This window comes from Camelus bactrianus, chromosome X (genome assembly GCF_048773025.1).
Source record: "Camelus bactrianus isolate YW-2024 breed Bactrian camel chromosome X, ASM4877302v1, whole genome shotgun sequence".
NCBI lineage: Eukaryota > Metazoa > Chordata > Mammalia > Artiodactyla > Camelidae > Camelus > Camelus bactrianus.
Window position 1 is genome coordinate 6298883 of NC_133575.1, and position 16886 is coordinate 6315768.

General features: G+C 48.3%; 1 protein-coding gene across 15 annotated transcripts in view; it reads left to right on the forward strand.

Annotated features, from left to right (window-relative positions):
* SHROOM2 (shroom family member 2) overlaps nucleotides 1–16886 on the forward strand; it is a 547407-nt gene that overhangs the window by 109551 nt on the left and 420970 nt on the right. For 9 of the 15 annotated variants that reach the window (XR_012504818.1, XR_012504820.1, XR_012504817.1 and 6 more), the window contains 4 exons: nucleotides 6017–6188; nucleotides 6460–6588; nucleotides 13639–13775; nucleotides 14311–14458. Coding sequence is in view for 3 of the 15 variants with exons in the window: in XM_074359684.1 (XP_074215785.1) it covers nucleotides 1604–1870 (267 nt within the window). In the remaining 12 variants the exon portion in view is untranslated. Of the gene's footprint in view, nucleotides 1–1603; nucleotides 4381–6016; nucleotides 6189–6459; nucleotides 6589–13638; nucleotides 13776–14310; nucleotides 14459–16886 lie in introns of those variants that run through there. The other 6 variants (XM_074359684.1, XM_074359683.1, XM_074359682.1 and 3 more) reach the window with 3 other exon arrangements.

Consider the following 16886-nt stretch of genomic DNA (forward strand, 5'->3'; position numbering starts at 1 on the left):
AATTCTCAAGTACTGATTTAAATGAAGAAGCAGCATTGGCTTTGCCCCTCAGCTCATCTTTCCCTCCCTGTACTTGGGACCGACAAAGGCTTACTTAGAACGTGGGGGAGACAGAAGGAATCGCACAGCAGGGACCACACCCGTGGTCCTCCTGGGGACCGGGCTGCACAGCCCTCGCTGCATCCCTAGGGGTCCACTTCAGAGATGAGGAGCAGACAGGCTCTTACGCCCCTTGGCTGTGCTTGGCTGATGCAGCTTCACCCTCCTGGACCCCGAAGGGAATGTCCCACCGCTGCGTCCAGGTGTGGCTCGGTGGCCCGGTCTCCAGTGTGGCTGGCACTGGATGAAAATCTCGGCCTAGGCTTGGGGAAGTGGACGTTTTCAGACACAGACATGCGAACGAGTTAAAAGACGTGGAGTCAGGCTTTAGAAAGAAGGCTTCCCCTGTCTTTGCAGTTAGAAATGAACAAGTGGGCTGACGCGGACACGGGAAGCCCTCCCTCCGTTCTCAGCGGCTTCTGGTCCGGGTGAGCCCAACTGACTTTAATAGCCTGACCCACATTTCTAGAATCTGGTAAGGTCTGTTTCCCCCTGGGTTGGAACTGCTTGGCTCTGTCTTGTCTCTCGCCACCGTTATCTTTGTTTCACGAGCACCTGCAGGTCCAGTTGGCCCACAGAAGTGGGTGGGATACCCTGAAAGGTGGCACAGCCCGGGCACGTCCCATAGCAGCACCCAGGAGCAGTTTCTGTTTCTGGCCACGGTTTCAGAGCAGCTCTTCTTTCCTGAGGTCTCTGTGTGTGGGGGCACTTTGCAAAGCAAGGCCGCCGCCTCCTGGAAGCTCGCTTGCAGCCGTGGGTAAGCACCCACCGCCAGGTCACAGAGTGGCAGAAAAACCAGGGCTCTGCGGCGTCAGACACTCACGCGCAGGAAAGGACTCCCTGGCCTCCACCAGGCGGCCCTTGAAGATACGCAATGCACTCACCTCCTTGTCTTTTCATTAAAGTCGGAGAGTGCAGGCAAAGTCGGGGTGTGCTCCATGGGCAGAGAGCCATGGTGAGCACCATGTTCTGGAAGTGGGGTCATCGGTGTCCCCCAGAGCAGGACCCTTGTAAGGAGCGAGAGGAGCTACCCCGCAGCCCTGCTCCCTCACGCGTCCTCTCCTGTAGGTCCGCTCGCCGGCCGCGTCTCCGTCTGCCGGAAGGGTTGAGAAATCCTGCCCTGGAATTTCTGTAGAGTCTGTTCCTTTTGCCAGCTGTGCTGTAGAGTTATCACCCGTAGGATCCCTAAGTCCTTCATACCATCTGAGCATCTCCTAGTTTGGTAGCACGTAGCCCCGGTGACTCTCCTGTCCGGCGCGGCTGTTTCCGTGAGCCCTTCAAGGCGGCGGAGGTGGGGAGTGGAGCTCAGGGCTCGGGGGTGGGGGGAGCCTGCGACAGCTGCAGGGTGCCTTCGGGCCACACCCCATCAAACCTCTGGTTGCCAGGTTGGGTGGCGTCAGGGTCTCTGCTGGACTGGCCACCGAGGGCTGGGCGTTGTCGGGTCACCGGCCGGAGCCCCTGCTTTTGCCGGCTCCTCAGTGGGCTTGCCTGCCTCTCTCTGCAGCAATCCCTGCTCGAGAAGCAGCGGGTCCTGATCCAGCAGCACGAGGATGCCAAGGAGCTGAAGGAGAACCTGGACCGCCGGGAGGGCGTCGTGTTCAGCATCCTGGCCGGCTACCTCAGCGAGGAGGGCCTGGCGGACTACGAGCACTTTGTGAAGATGAAGTCGGCCCTCACCATCGAGCAGCGGGAGCTGGAGGACAAGATCCACCTGGGCGAGGAGCAGCTGCGGTGCTTGTGGGACAGCCTGCAGCCCGACAGAGGCAAATGAGGGGCCTCCCTGGCGGGGATGGAAGCTGGGCCTTCCAGCTCTGGCCCTGGGGACGCGAGCCACACCCCAGCCTGTGTTTGTGTCCTGTAGAGAGACCTCCCCCCCCATAGCGTCAGGAGGGCAGTAACTTGTGCGTTTCCGTTTGCCGTGATGTATGTCATGTTGCAGTTTCCCGCCTGAATGCTGAGCAGAGCAGCTCCCTGCCAGCTGCTCCCTTTAAGCAGCCACATGCGGGGCCGGGCTTCGGTGCAGGGTGAGCTCCCGCACACAGCGGGGGCGCTGGGCCTGTGGGGCACACACGGGGCCCCCGCCGGCGGCCGGTCTGCCCTGCCTCCCATCCTCGCGCACTGAAACCCCCCACCTTGGGGGGCAACCGGGTGAGCCTAGGAAGGTGCGTGAGAGGGGAAGCCTGGTGCACGTGCCCTCCTGTGACTCACCTGTGAACTCACCCGGGCTGTTGTGCTTTGCTGTTCGTCCAGAAGGGTTGAGCATCCATTGTGTCTGTCATATAGTGATGACCTGTGTCCCAGCAAAAGCCATGAACATGACGGCGAGGATAATCAGCATGTTAGGAAGGTGACTGGTTTCCAAGTGATTAAAACCCAGCGGTGAAACCAGCAGCCGACGTGTTGGCTGCCCTCACTGTGAAGTCACGCTGGAACAGGTGGCGTGCCTGCTTTAACCCGCGCACGGAGCAGACAGCTTTAGTCCTTGTCATCTGACGTCGCGGTGCAAATGACAGTTTCCTGCACAGTGAAGTTACGTGGGTTGAAAGTGTGTCTGCCAGTAACACGCTTCCTGCATATTTGTTTTGCAGGACTAACGGCGTACTTCGCAAATGACTCTCTCCGTGTGTGTAGAGTCACTAATGGTAGCTGGAAACTTCTCTCTCTCTGCCTCTCTCGGTCTGTTACCGGGCCGCAAGGGCCACATTCCTTTTACTTGTAAGAGCCTTGCCTCTGGTTTTTCAGAGGTCCTGGTGGACTATACAACATGTAAACCTGATCTTTTTCTGCCAGAGAATTCACAGGTTCTGTACCCTTTTTATTGGTTGAAATTGCAAGATTCCTTAAAACAACAACAGAAAACACTCGTGTTGTCATTTTCCAGTGAACAAGTCACAGGCCAGGGGAAGATATCTGCAAATCGTGTACGTGACAGACAATTTGTATCCAGAATGTATAAAGAATTCTCAGACTTAACAGTAAGAAGACAAACAGCCCAGTGAAAACGTGGCAAAGGATCTAAATAGAGACTTCACCAAAGAGGACGTATGTGTGTGCATGGCAAGGGAGCACACGAAAAGCTGTTCACCCCACCGTGGCTTGCTCACAACCTCCCTACTTCTTCTCCCCGTTCGCTGAGGACCTGGTGTGTGTCCTCGCAATGCCTGCCTTGTTAGATGCATGGTTAACGGCGGGAGAAGAGCCTAGGAGAACTTCACATCGAGGTGATGTTTGGACATTGGTTTGACAGGAGGGGTCATTTTATGGCTCATTTCCTGTTAGCTCCATGAAAGAACTTTTCCAGCAGGTGGAGCTGTCCCTTTGTCAGCAGTGACTGCTTCCTTACCAAAACAGACACACACACATCTTAAAGGACGCTCGTCCACCCTAGGGGAGGCAGACGGGGCGAGCTGGACTCCCAGGCTGCTGCGTGGCTGTCCGTGTGCCCCGTAGACGGGGCCAAACCGCAGCTTCAGCAGTGCAGGCGGTAAACACTCCTTTGGCAGCCCCACACCAAGCCAAAGACAGAGATGCCTTTCCACAGTTTTTATTCCTATTAAGCTATTTCTGACTTGAAAAATGCCTCTTCTGCCAATGAAGTGTCCTCTTCCTTTTCCACCTGGAGTGGTCACCGGCTGTGAAGACTGATCACATCAGAAAAGGGAAAGCTGGCTGCCCACCGACACCCGCTTCCTGCCTCGGGGAGACAACCGTGGTGATTTCAGTGTATTTTGTTTTTAATTTACACAAAGCTTTTATCTCTGATTCTCCCCCCACTTACAGTATTGTGATCGTTTTGCTATGTCGATATAATGTGGAAGTAGAACTTGTGTGTCTGTATCCGGCCTTTGGTGTCTTTTGAGAACTTTCTCCTCTTTGTAGCAATACACAGTGCTCTGTTCTTTAGGGAAGCACGTATTATCACAACGGTCCTGTCTGTTTCCCTGTCTGCATCCTAAATGTCTGGTTAGCGGGGACCCAAAGATTCTGCTGAGTCAATGTACATAACTTTGTTTTTCTATGCCACAGTATAAGTATATACAATCTGGTGCTAATGTTCTGCCCTTGGCATTCCTAGGTGGTGGCCGATTCCTCACCCTCTGTTGTAGCTCAGGTGTGGGGCTCTCTGTATAGCAAGATTTCCGTCAGGGGTGTCACCTGTGGCTTTTATCCCGCCGTCCACCGTGGCAAGTGTATACAGACTTCATGCTCAGCACTCACCACTGATCTCTCGACAGGTCATCCTGTTTGACTTTAACAAAATAAATGTTGTCTTTCAGTGAATGCAGCATGTCTTTGATTTACATACAGTACATTTTTTTTAAACTCCCCCCACCAGAATATGTCAGATTCTTAAACCGCTGATAAATTGTGGGATTGATTGTGCGCGTGTATATTGGTGACTACTGATGTCAGTCTAGTAAGGCCAGTCAGTTTGCAGTCAAGAAGAGTTCAGGGACACAGGTTGTGTGGTCAGCTGTTTGCACGATAATGCTGCGTATCAAACACTTCCACATCTCAGCAGGGAATAGTGAGAAGTGTTCCTTTAGCTTGTGAATTTGTAGATCAGGCTGTTCTGTGTGCTCGTCATCTTCCTCCCGGGACTAGCAGTTTGGCCTGGGCGTGTCAGTGGCACGTGCCCAGGAGAAGAAGCCCAGTCCCTGGGGTGCTTTGCACATCTCTGGTCCTGTCACACCTGCTGACCTTCCATGGCCAAGCAAGTCCCACAGCCAAACCCCAAGTCAGAGGGTGTGGGACGTGCTCCAGCCCTTTAGTGGAGAGAACTATAACTTCACGTGGTGTAGTGTGGCTACGGGGGCTGCGAAGAGTGGTGGCAGTCGCCGGACCCCGTCTCCCGCACCAGGTCTGATGCAGCGTCGTGCTACAGCGTTCAGGACCCGAAGCCGAGTTCCCGGAGCAAAGCCACCTCTGCCACTTCAAGTCGTACGGCTGTGAGCAAGTGACAGCCTCCCCGAGTCTCCGCTTCCTCCTCTTGTCGTTGGAGCAGAGCTGTTGTGTGGCCACGTGAACTGATATGTTGACGTGCTTATTAGAACCCATGGGGGTAGGCTGAGTGCTGCGGGTGCGGCTGCGCCCCTGCCGTCGGCCGTCCAGCCGGGACCTGGAGGAGACGCCTTCCCCACGTCGGAACACGTCCGTCACCACCGCCCAAGTTGGTGATCGCTTCTGGTTCGGGGACTAGAAACGTTTCTGTTGCGGAGCAGGTTTGTGGGACGCAGAGGCTAGGCAACTGAGAGGGAGGGAGGGATTCTAATAAAAATGATTCAAGATTAGGAGAGTGAATTTTTACTTAGAACAGGAAAGAATTGACACAAATCACAGATTTTAAGAAGTCCACAAGTGCCACACACATGTTGTCATTTCCAGCTTCTGCCAGGCTGCTTCAGCTTCTCATTTGAGTTCTCAATGATGAAGAAGTGCATACACAAAGCAACTGAAATGCGGCTGTAGGTGGCTGTCAGGCGGTGCGGCTGTAGGTGGCTGTCAGGCGGTGCGTCTGCTTGGTCCAGCGATGCTCGTGCCCCGCTCCGTCACCCGCCCCTGAGGATGCTCGGGGTTTTGTCCCTGAGCATGTGTGCGCTCGGGCTGATGACCTGCTTTGGTGAGTTTCCCCTGCTCTTTGCATGGGCCCATCAGCTGCGCTGCGTACGCCGAGACAGTGTCGGACATGGGGACACATCAGATGTTGAGCTGTCTTTTCACACCTGCTGGCTGTACTGACGTGGGTCTGCACCCTACGAGCACGGGTGTTCTGAGTGTGTGGTTTCCGTGTTTCCCATTAAAAGAAGAGACCCCATGCACGGTGGGTGTGTTCTTGTATATGCGCACGTTGAGTCACAAGGGCCAGTAAACATTTCCCACTAAAGCCAAGCTGTGTTATTCCCCACTCTACCGCCAGATGCAAAAACTGCTGGTGACAGTTCCAGTGCCTCCTGAGCCGGAGGGAGTGAGATGGAGGAGGGGCACAGAGAGGCCCCGGCCAGCGCATCTCTGGAGGCCCAGTCCCCACCCGCAGACCTTGGAGAGGTGGTGCCAGGAGAGGCCCTGCAGCTTAGCTGTAAGAGCTCCAGGTAAGCCTGCTCCTACTTACACTTGGAAATTCAACCACAAGGCCTGCCAGGTAGGCAGCACTCTCCAACCGCACAAGGCCTGTGTGGGGAGGTGTTGTTTGTGCGTCTGCCGGCAGGGGAATGAGGCATGTGGTCCCTGTACACAGGGTGCTGTGAGCAGGGCACTGCCTCCCTTCCCGCTTGTTCTTGCCAAAAATGCATCAGACAAACCCAAAGTAGGGGAAATACATAAAAAACAAAACAAAACAAAACTGACCAGTTGTCTTAAAAGGTGCCAAGGCGATGAAGATCAAGAGAAGGGCGGCTGCCAACTGGCGGGACCCAAGGCAGCGGCGATGCGACGCGGGAGCCTGCAGCGGGAGGAGGACGTGAGCGGGGCGCTCGGCGCGGTTTGGACGAGGTCTGTGCTCCACGGGTGGTCCGCGTTCATTTCTTGCCTCAGAGCATCGTGCTGTGGTCATGCGTTGTTTCCACTTGGGAAGTCTTGGGTGAAGAGGACGTGGACATGTTTGTGCTGTCGGCAGCTTTTCTTTGCGAGTCCAAAATTGTTTTCAGAAGGAAAAGTTTAAGGAAGAGTTTCCCTCCGTTTTAAAGGAGGTTGTCCTTCACTGTGGCACTTTTCCTCCGCTGGCTGTAGGGGACCTTTAAAGCGGACCTGCGGCATGTCCTTCCTAGGCCGAAGGCGGAGGCGTGCGGGGCTCACCGGGCATAAGTGGTCATGCTTGGTTTCTCTGCCGCGGTGAAGCTCTTGGAGTCCCTGAGTTTCCAGAAGACTCTGGCCCTCTAAACCCAAAGCCCTCAACGGGTTGCCCCCATGCTTATCTGTGGTGGTCCCCTCTGTGCCTGCTGCCAGTGTGTTCCCCAAAGATCGGCCCCCGTCCCTGACTAGCCAAAGAATTCACAGACCGGGTCTTGGAGCTTAGAAGAAAAGAGGCAGCTTTATTACTTTGCCGGGCAAAGCGGACTCAGCAGGCTCGTGCCTTCAGAACTGTGAGCCTGCCTTAGGGTTGGGGCTTAGTGATTATATAGTGAACAAATTGGAGAGTAAAAGGGGGTAGCAATCAACAGGAGTCTCCGGTGAAGCTTCCTCCTGAATCTTGGCGCAAGTCTGTCCAGCATTATGGGACCATCTGATGGTCTGGAGAGTCATCAGCCTGCAACCTTCTTTATCTGATCAGACTCATCAGGCGCCAGGAGGAACTTCGGAGGGTCTGGTCAGTCTCCTGAGGTTGTCGTCTGGCGACTCCCTTTCTAGGAGAATACCGCAGAATCCAAACATGACTGTAAATTTCAATGGCCAGGGTGAGGTAAAACAGGAAAATTAGTAACTCCAACTCCAACTCTAATTGTAACAGTGGGCCTGGGGCGGGGGCAGGGTCCGGTCAGTCAGATTTGCTGAGCGTTTTAAAAGCAAACGGCAAGTACAAGGCCGGGAATTAGTTAGCCTAAGTGCAGCCGGAATTAGTTAGCCTAAGTGCAGCCGTTTCGTTATTTCTCTTTCAAAATCCCCACTGTCAGTTTGTCTCATTCCATTTCTATGGAAATAGGGAAGTGGGCATCGTATTTGTCTGGCTGCTTCCTGCTGAGCGGGGGCGTCGTTCCGGGGTTTCTGAGGTGGAGTGAGTGAACCTGATCTTGCCACATGGCTGGGGGTCTAGGAAGAGTCTTAGTTGTTCATTGTTCACACATTAGACAACAGAAGACTATCAGTCTAAATATTACATGTGTACCTACTTCTATTAACCGTAGTGATAAGAAAAACTGCTGGACCCCCGTAAGGATAGATCTGAGACCTTGGGGGCATCCATGGAAAGGGGCCAGAGAACCAGGAGTTAACTTGAGATGTAACTTCTCCCTCATACCTCTGAATTCCGTACATTGTGCATTTGTTGCTTCCTGTCCTCCAGGGCAGTTGTGATGTTCCTGGATGCATCTGGTATGAAAGTAAAACAGGCAGTGTGGATCTAGGAACTCAGTAACTACAAGAGGAGAACTTAAGCCCATAAGGTTGCAGCTACAAGTTGCCAACAGACACTGCTTTGAGATTGGCTGGTGGCTTCCCAATTTTGACACCACTCAGGAAACTCAGTCTCTCAGCAATAAACGTGTCTGAAATCACATCTGTAATGGTTACCTGGTTTTACCTTGGATGTCTGAGCTACAGTTATTCCATTTTGGTTTTCAAATGCATTTCTCTCCTTAGCAGCCAAAGCAGATGTCACCACTAATGATTTTAGTGCTTTTCCACATATGAGAAGATGCAAGAATTGGGGCTCATAAAATCTTCTGAAAATACCTAACAATCTGAAGGCCTGTTCTGCCAGTTTTCCCAGAGCGCAAAGCACCTCATTCCTGATTTCCACCCAGAACTCCTTTAAGGGGGTGTTGGAGGTCAGCAGCTGCAGTGGCTCACAATTGAATCCAAGCATAGGTAGATGGCAAGTGCCAACGTGATCTGGTCCTTGTAGAGGCAGATGGCAAGTGCCCTCGTGATCATAAATTTGACCATGGCTTGGCACGACATTTCATCCCATGGGGCTAGGAATGCTTGTTCCTAGGTCAGGTGAGGATTTTGTGGATAGGCCACCCAGTGTTCTAACATGGGCCTAGGCCTTACTAACAGTAGCAAATTCTCTGGACCAGCTGTCTCACTCATCTGCTGTGGTCCAGGAGAACGTTCCCTCTTGTGCTCCTTCCCATGTCTCGACTTGCACCATTAAAATCATTGGTCTCATACGGAAGTGTGTATCTGGCCTGCTGTTTTAAGTTGCCTGGTCATTTTATCAGACGTTCAGTCACACACTTATTAATGCAAGAAATAACAATTTTGTAAAACAGGCAAAATACAAACCAAATAGTTAGCAGTATCAGTAAGGTCATAAGTAAGAATTTATGCTAAGAACTTCCATTAGGTGCGGCTCAGGGCATCCCCAGTCTGTTCTGTACCCGTCCTTACCTTTAAGGATGATGTTATACAGGCATTGTTTATAAGACACCAGCCAAACTTCCTAGTGTTATTAGGTTAATTATTCTTAGTATAGTTTGTTTATTTTTTAACATAAGAAAGCCTTTAAACTTAAATGTCCATACCCTGTTGTTAACCATAAAAGTCTTTTCTATAACTGAGGAAGGTTATATTCTTTGGCTGAAATTTTGCTTGTTGCCTTGATAGAGCTTGAGTGATCTTACAAGAAAATTTATATTTATGGCCTGGCTCTGAGAAGGTATTATTAATTGGCCGGGTGAGGGCTCCCACCTTGTAATGTCAATAGTGACCTAAATAGAACTATAATTTTTTTTTTAAAAGAATGAATTTTCTAAGGGCTATCTAGTTAGAGCCTTGGAGTAGGGAATCCCATCAAAGTAACACAGAATTACTAGGTATGGGTAACTGACCATAAACCTAGCAGCTGTATTGGTTTATAAGCAAAGATATGAGCAGTTTTCAAAGTAATTGTTATACAGGCCTGATCAGCTGTCTTGGGTCAGCTGTCTACCTCAGGTATCTTTTTTTTTTCTTCCTGGTGTGGTAGCTTCTTCCCTACTTGAGCATTGTTCTAAGGAGCAGTTCTTTATAGGGCGGTCCAGGGCAGTGGCTGTTTTTGACTGGAAATTAATCCAAAAGCCAGTCTCCTTCAGTTTTTGCTGTGTACGCTCTAGTTAAGAGTACCTGATATAAGGGTCCTTTTATCCAGGCTGAAGATAGTTCTTTAAATCACGTCTCTTCCAGTATGTATAATCCCCTGGTTGCAGGTGATGGGGCATCGGATCTTTATCCAAGGGTAGATTTGATTACTGAGCTTCAAAAACAAACCTAGAGTGTCCTTTCAATAATTTAATCAAACTTTGCAACAGTGTAACACAACAGCAAGGAATGATCTGGCAAGAGAGTCTTGGTAAGTATAGACCTCAATTAACAAAACTAGAATTTAATATTTACTGAAATATAATTTGTTTTCTAAGGTTACCCTCATTTTTATCAAATACAGCCAAGTACAGTTTAATTGATCGTACGGGCTCTTCTAAATTGGCTGTATTAGAATTCCTCAGAAAGGCTCTCGATTTCCAAAAGGCCTCAAGGCCAGGAAAGTCACATGAAGGGCCTGTTACAGATTTTGTCTTACACATTTAGGTGAATTTTTCCCCTTTTGAAGTCCCCAAGATATCTTGAGATTTCTGCACTTGTTAGGAGGTGACCTTTCTAAAACTTACCTAATAAAGCTATTGGGAAGATTTTCCAATTCCTGGAGGGATCAGGGAGAGAGAAGAAGATAAATGTTTTGATTTTTTACAAAGGTGTAGTTCACCAAATTGCTGTAAGTCATAATTAGCTTGAGGAGAAGGGCTTTTTTATATCTGGAGAACACTGATTAATAGCCAGTAATATTTCAGGCAAAACCAAAAATTATAACCATATTTATCAGATTACTTAGTCCCATGTAACTAACCCCTCCCCCACTTTTTTTTTTTTTTTTTTTTTTACAATTTTATGAAACCAGCTTCCATCAGACTTAAAAATTTTTTTTAACCCCATTTAGTTCAGGGGTATAATCTGAAATTTATCAGAAGCCAGTAAATCTCCTTGAAAGAAAGCATTTTGCAAAAGCATCAGAATAAAACAACTATACTTTTGTTTATAAATGACATAAGACTTAAAAGCATGGTTAAACACCTAGTTACAATGTAAACCACAAAGAAACCTGGTTACAATAACCAGAATTGTGACTGGTAACATTTCAGACATATCAGGCTTTTTAAGGGATTTCATATAATTTTTAGAATATCTATAGTAATAATATTTTTCTTATAATATAACCTAAGAAGATTTATTGTTCGTTTGACAGTACTTTCCATGTGATTTAACATACCAAGTGAAACTTACTAGTTTAAAATCTCTCTTTGGGATGTTTCAGGGGCCCTCTGAAGCATCCCAGATGTAGCTGGAGGTCAAAAGAATTCTGATGAAAATTTGATATTTAGAAGCTTGTTAATCACTTGGTCAGATAAAAGCATGGATCACTGTGAAACAGTGCTTACTCATCAACAATTAAATACTTCAAAGGTAAATACAGTACAGATCACTTAAGGAGTAAAAGAAACTTTATAATCTGTTACTAAAGGCAGATTAACATTTTAAGAAAACTTCATTCTCTTAACAAAGAGAGAGAGAACCAAATCTAGTCTCGGACCAGCTTACTTCTAAGATTCATTTACTTGACTAAATTTATTTTAAACTTAACCAATCCTGACCGTGTACAAAACTCTTTCCTCAGGGTTCCTCTTTTACAAACCTTCCACAACTTTCTGTATCCATATTATTTTGTCCCTTATTTTCTTTTTTAATTCAGAAGCAACCAGCTTTAGGACACAGTCACTCTTTTTCCATTAACAAAATATAATTGCATTCCTCATACCTTCTTTTACATACTCATATTACTTTCCTAGCATACAGAGACGTTTCCCTTAGTAGTACAGGATATTTCAGGGTGGCACCAAACATTTATTAATATTTATTCCTAAATATCTGTAGCTCCTCTGTAAGAGGAAGTCAATATTCAGTAATTAATGTTTTAATATCTTATTTTATCGGAAAATGACCTACTTATTTCATAAGCGTCCATCATTTAACTTAGTTTAGCACAACTCTAAAATTTCAAGTTACCAAATATCTGGGGGAGATCATTTGAGTAGACATTTCTGAAATAATCATTTCTAAAGGGTTTACCCAAAAGTTCTTTCTCATTTGCAGTTAAGTTATTTACAAGAATATCATACCAAGTTATTTTTCTTGCTGACAAATTTGTAACAGATAGACAAGGTCTTACTGGGTTTCTCTTAAACCTAAGTACAGTAATAGTTCTATGTTTAACATTAATGAAGCTAAAGACATGTCTATATTGATCAAACCAGTAAACTTAAGCTAGCTTTAAATACCAGGTATTGATTGATTCAGTACTGTATTTTTTAGATCACATGAACCCGATTTTCATTCTGGCCAGTTTTTAAAATATTTCTAAGTTTTTATATAAGCACTTAATTTCCTTTAAGCCAATTAAATAGAGCTCTTTAACAAATTTATTTTGGCAACACACATACACATACATACAAACACACAAACACAGAACCCTCATAGTTCCCACTTTTAAAATTTTAGCCATGAAATCAGGTACAACAATGTAAAACTCATCAGTTACAGGAGGTTGGATTCAAATTGGGTTTCTGGTAGACGGAACAAGTGAAAGTTGCCTGTCTAGATAGGTAAACATTTTTACTATAGAAGACATTTAAGATTTCTATTTGTTTCCAAATTACTCCCTTTCTCAAAGTTAGCATTCCAGAGGCCGTAACAGCAGCTGAGTCATTGGTACTGGGACAGAAGTTAGAAGTTTGAAAGTCTACCAGGTGAGACCCCACTGTCAGTTCTACCTAAGGCTCCTGGGTGACCTTTACAATGGAAGGTGTTTGTTCTTCCTTATATTTTTCTGGTTTTAGTTTTGGGCAGTCCTTTCTCCAGTGTCCCTCTGCTTTGCAGTAGACACACTGATTAATAGTCCCAGCTGGCTTTTTCTTATCTCCCTTCTGGCCTCTGGTTTTTTGTCTAGTAAAGGCCCCCAGGCGAGTTACTATTATAATGTTAACTGGCTTTCCGTTCTTGTCTTCTTTAGGATTATAAAACTTAAAGACAATTTCCAATAATTTTCTGGGGTTTTGGCTACTGCTCTTATGATCTTGTGTTAGGGCTTCTACCTCGTTAAAGCGCGAATGTTTGGGGAAGCCCTTCCTGAGGCCAGCTAGGACACGCCGTCCGCAGTGGGCATTTGCGGCTTCCTTTGTTTTAGATGTTGGGCCTCCTTCTGAGTGGCCTCTAAAGCCATTATTTTTTTTAGTTAACTGTAATTAGACCGGTCATTTAAGATTTTACCCGATGGGCTATAGGATGGACTAAACGGTAGGGTAGGGGGCTTGCGGCGCTGTGCATGCCCACCACATTGACACTCAGAAGCCAGTATTAACCGCTGGGGAAAAGAAACAAGGATTACTTTCCCTTCACCGGTGCTACAGCCTCAGTTTTGCGTGTTGCGTGCCCAACCTCGACCTTCCTGGCGCCGCCCTTCAGCCTCTCCTGTGCTGGTGTCTGGAGATGGGGTCCTTTAAATTTAGCAATACTGGGAAAATTTTCCTTATTCTTCCAACATAATGTGGACTTGCTGTGCCATTATAAGGCTGTACGATGGTTTACATATTCTGCAAATGGGCTTTTTCTTCCTCCGTCCCAGTTGTGACCTGACTTACGAAAGCTCACTGGCTGTGTGTTTCACTTACTTCTTTGTATGTTTCTCTGCTCGCCTCCTTGGGATCAGTGTCTTAGCATGGAAACGCTGTAAGCAAAGGACGTAAGACTTCGTCCCCAGTGCTGGCTAGCTGACCTGACATGTCTCATTCCTCACAGAAGTCTCCTCTGAGGCTCTTCCCCATCTGAGCCGGCCGATCTCTCACACGTGAGGACTTCCCTCACAGCGTCCACACTGCCTTACTCAAGTGACCCCGAGACTCAAGCGGAAGGAGATCATTCCCCATGAGTGAAGGGTATGTTTCCGAACGTGTCAGGTGTCTGGAGATGGAGGCGTGTTGGGAGGGCGCTGGGAGGGCTGTCACCGGGAGAGGGCACTGGGGAGGCCCTCCTGGGACACGTGGGTCTCTTCCTAGGCGAGCCTAGTGTTACTCCCAAAGGAGGGCGATCTCAGAGACACGAGGGCGGCGGTGACGGATGCTGGCTTTTAGAGGTTCCAGACAGGGACAGGGCCTGGGCTCTCGTTGCTGGGCCACTGTCAGGAAAACTCCTTCCTGTTGGGTGCTCCTGGTGCCGGCGGCCCTGCTGAGCATTCCTTACTGAGGACTCCTCAGAGCAGAGCCCAGTTACCAGAGAGCCTTGTCCACAAAAATAATAAAAAATGGTAAGACTAGAAAAGAGTTTTATTTGAGCCAAACTGAGGACTATAACCAGGAGGCCAGCTCCCCAGGTGACTCTGAGAACCTGGTCCTGGGAAGCACAGATTTTCAGCACAGTTATATCTCGTCAGAACAGAGAACATTAAACAAGTCACCGATACCTTTCTTTAAGGGGTCAAGAAGCCAGAGCAGCACTGACAACTATGGCAGGTAGACTGTGGCCTGGGCCCCTGGGAAGGGGGTCTTATCCGAGGAGGACCAGCGTGGGCGTCCCAGGAAGCGGAGCATTTCGTCTTTGACGCGGACCTTCTTGAGTTCTGGTCAGTGTGCCCTTTCATCAGGAAAGCAGATGTGCCGTGCATGTGTGACAGCCCCTAGGCAGGCTGTTTTAGTCACCATCAAATTGAAGTGAACTCAAGTATAAGCCAGAGTGACTTCCCCACACCTCAAGATGTGAAAATGGATTTTATCAGCCTGCAGTAAGGAAACTCATTTAACTTTTACTCGTGGTTTCCCAAGTATATTTGTGCTTGAATTGCCTCTCCCTTGTGTTTAAAAATTTAATGCCAGTCGGAGTGCCCATGTGTCCTGAGAGGCACCGTCCCAAGGGCGGCAGCTCCTGGCCGGAAGGCGGGGCTGAGTGTTGGAGATGAAGGAGCTGCCCTCTGTCTGTCCCCTGAGCAGGAGGGGGACCCTCTCTCTGTCTCCATATAAGGCCATGGTCTTTAAATAGGATTTCTGTATACAGTTTTACCCAAATAAGCTTTGTCATGATAGAAATTAGGCAAAAACACATGTATACGTAAATGAACATGTGTGTATCCGTAGCTAACAATTTATATTAAACCCACGCAGTGGGAGAGTATAGCTCAACTGGTGAAGTGCATGCTTAGCATGCATGAGGTCCTGAGTTCAACCCCCAGTACCACCATTAAAAAAATAAATCAACTTAATTACCTCCCCCCTGAACAAAAAATTAAGTAAATTTTTTTAAATTAAAAAAAACCAAAAACCCCACATTGGTCCATATTTGCTGCCCTTTAGCGTTTATGAAGAACCATCTACCAGTAGTGACCTGGCCAGCATCCCACCAGAGTTCCCCAGGGCCCACCCCACCCTCCCCACCAGCAGCTCTGCCTTTGGCTTGCCAGCTGCCCCTGCAGCACGGCCGGGATTTACCCATGTGAAGTGAGGCTCTGTTAGGCCCTTACTGTCCACTGTCCCTTTCCATCCCTAGAAGAGTCGTTTCCTTCCTGTACAGGTAAGGGGGGCCAAGGCTTGTCAGAGAGACGTTGCCATGTCGGGGAAGATGTTCCCACATCTCCATCTTCTCCTGTCCTCCCCCCTTTTCTAAAAGTAACAGCATTATGCTATTTACATATTTTTGAAATCGGCTTTTAATTTAGCAATATTGGGAAATTTTTCCTCATCCAATATCACATGGATTTGCTGTCCCATTATAAGGCTGTACAATGGTTTACTGCATGGATCCTCCAAATGGGCTTTTTCTTCCTCTTCGTCCCAGTTGTGACCTGACTTACGAAAGCTCACTGGCTGTGTGTTTCACTTAACTTCTTTGTACGTTTCTCTGCTCGCTTCCTTGGGATCAGTGTCTTAGCATGGAAACGCTGTGAGCAAAGGACGTAAGACTTCGTCCCCAGTGCTGGCTAGCTGACCTGACGTGTCTCATTCCTCACAGAAGCCCCCTCTGAGGCTCTTCTCCATCTCAGCTGACTGATATCTCACACGTGAGGACTTCCCTCACAGCGTCCACACTGCCTTACTCACGTGACCCCGAGACTCAAGCGGAAGGAGGTCATTTCCCATGAGTGAAGGGCATGTTTCTGAATGTGTCAGGTGTCAGCAGAGTTTGACGACGGAACCCCCACAGTGTGTGTGCCACGTCTGCGAACACCTGCATGTATGGGATGCCGTTGCTTTAAACATGTCACACTCCGGGGGAGAGGAGTTAGCTACCACTTCTGGGGGAGGACAAAGTGGTGAAGGGACATGTCTGGATTGGCCACGTAGATCTTGCCAGTGGACTCTTACGGTCCATTAGTAAACATACTCCCCCCATCAGGGAAGAAAAAATAGGTGCTGTCATGGAACCCGTGACCTAGCAACAGGGAATTCTTGAGGTGTGGACAATGGAACGTGTTTTCCGTGGAAGGCTGTGGACTCGAAGTCCAGGCTCACAGTGCTGCAGAGTGTTCAGCTCTGCCCTCACCGAGGAGCCAGCACAGAGTGGAAGATGTCCTAGAGGAGCCGTGGGTCATGAGCAACTCTAGCCCACTGAGGTCGCTGTCCTTGGCCACAGACAGCCATTCGCTTGGAGAATGGTCAGTAGAGGCTCTGCCTTCTTTGTTGTGTGTGCTTTGTTGTGGTAACATAGACAAGACTTAGCATTTTTCCATTTTTAAACATACGGTTGGATGTGCGATCCTCATCCGTCCCCAGAAATTTTCCGTCTTCTTAAACTGAAACTTTTGTCCTCGTTGAACTCTCACTGCCCATTCCTCCCTCCCTCCGCCCCTAGTACCCACCTTCTCCTTTCTGTGTCTCTAGGAATTTGTGTCCTCTAGGTGCTGCATATAAGTGGAATCATACAGCATTTGTCTCTCTGTAACTGGCTTATTTCACTTAGCATCGTTAGTCTTCAAGGTCCATCCATCCTGTAGCATGTGACAGACTTCCTTCCATTCTAAGACTGGAAACACTGTAGTGAATGGATGGACCACATTTTGT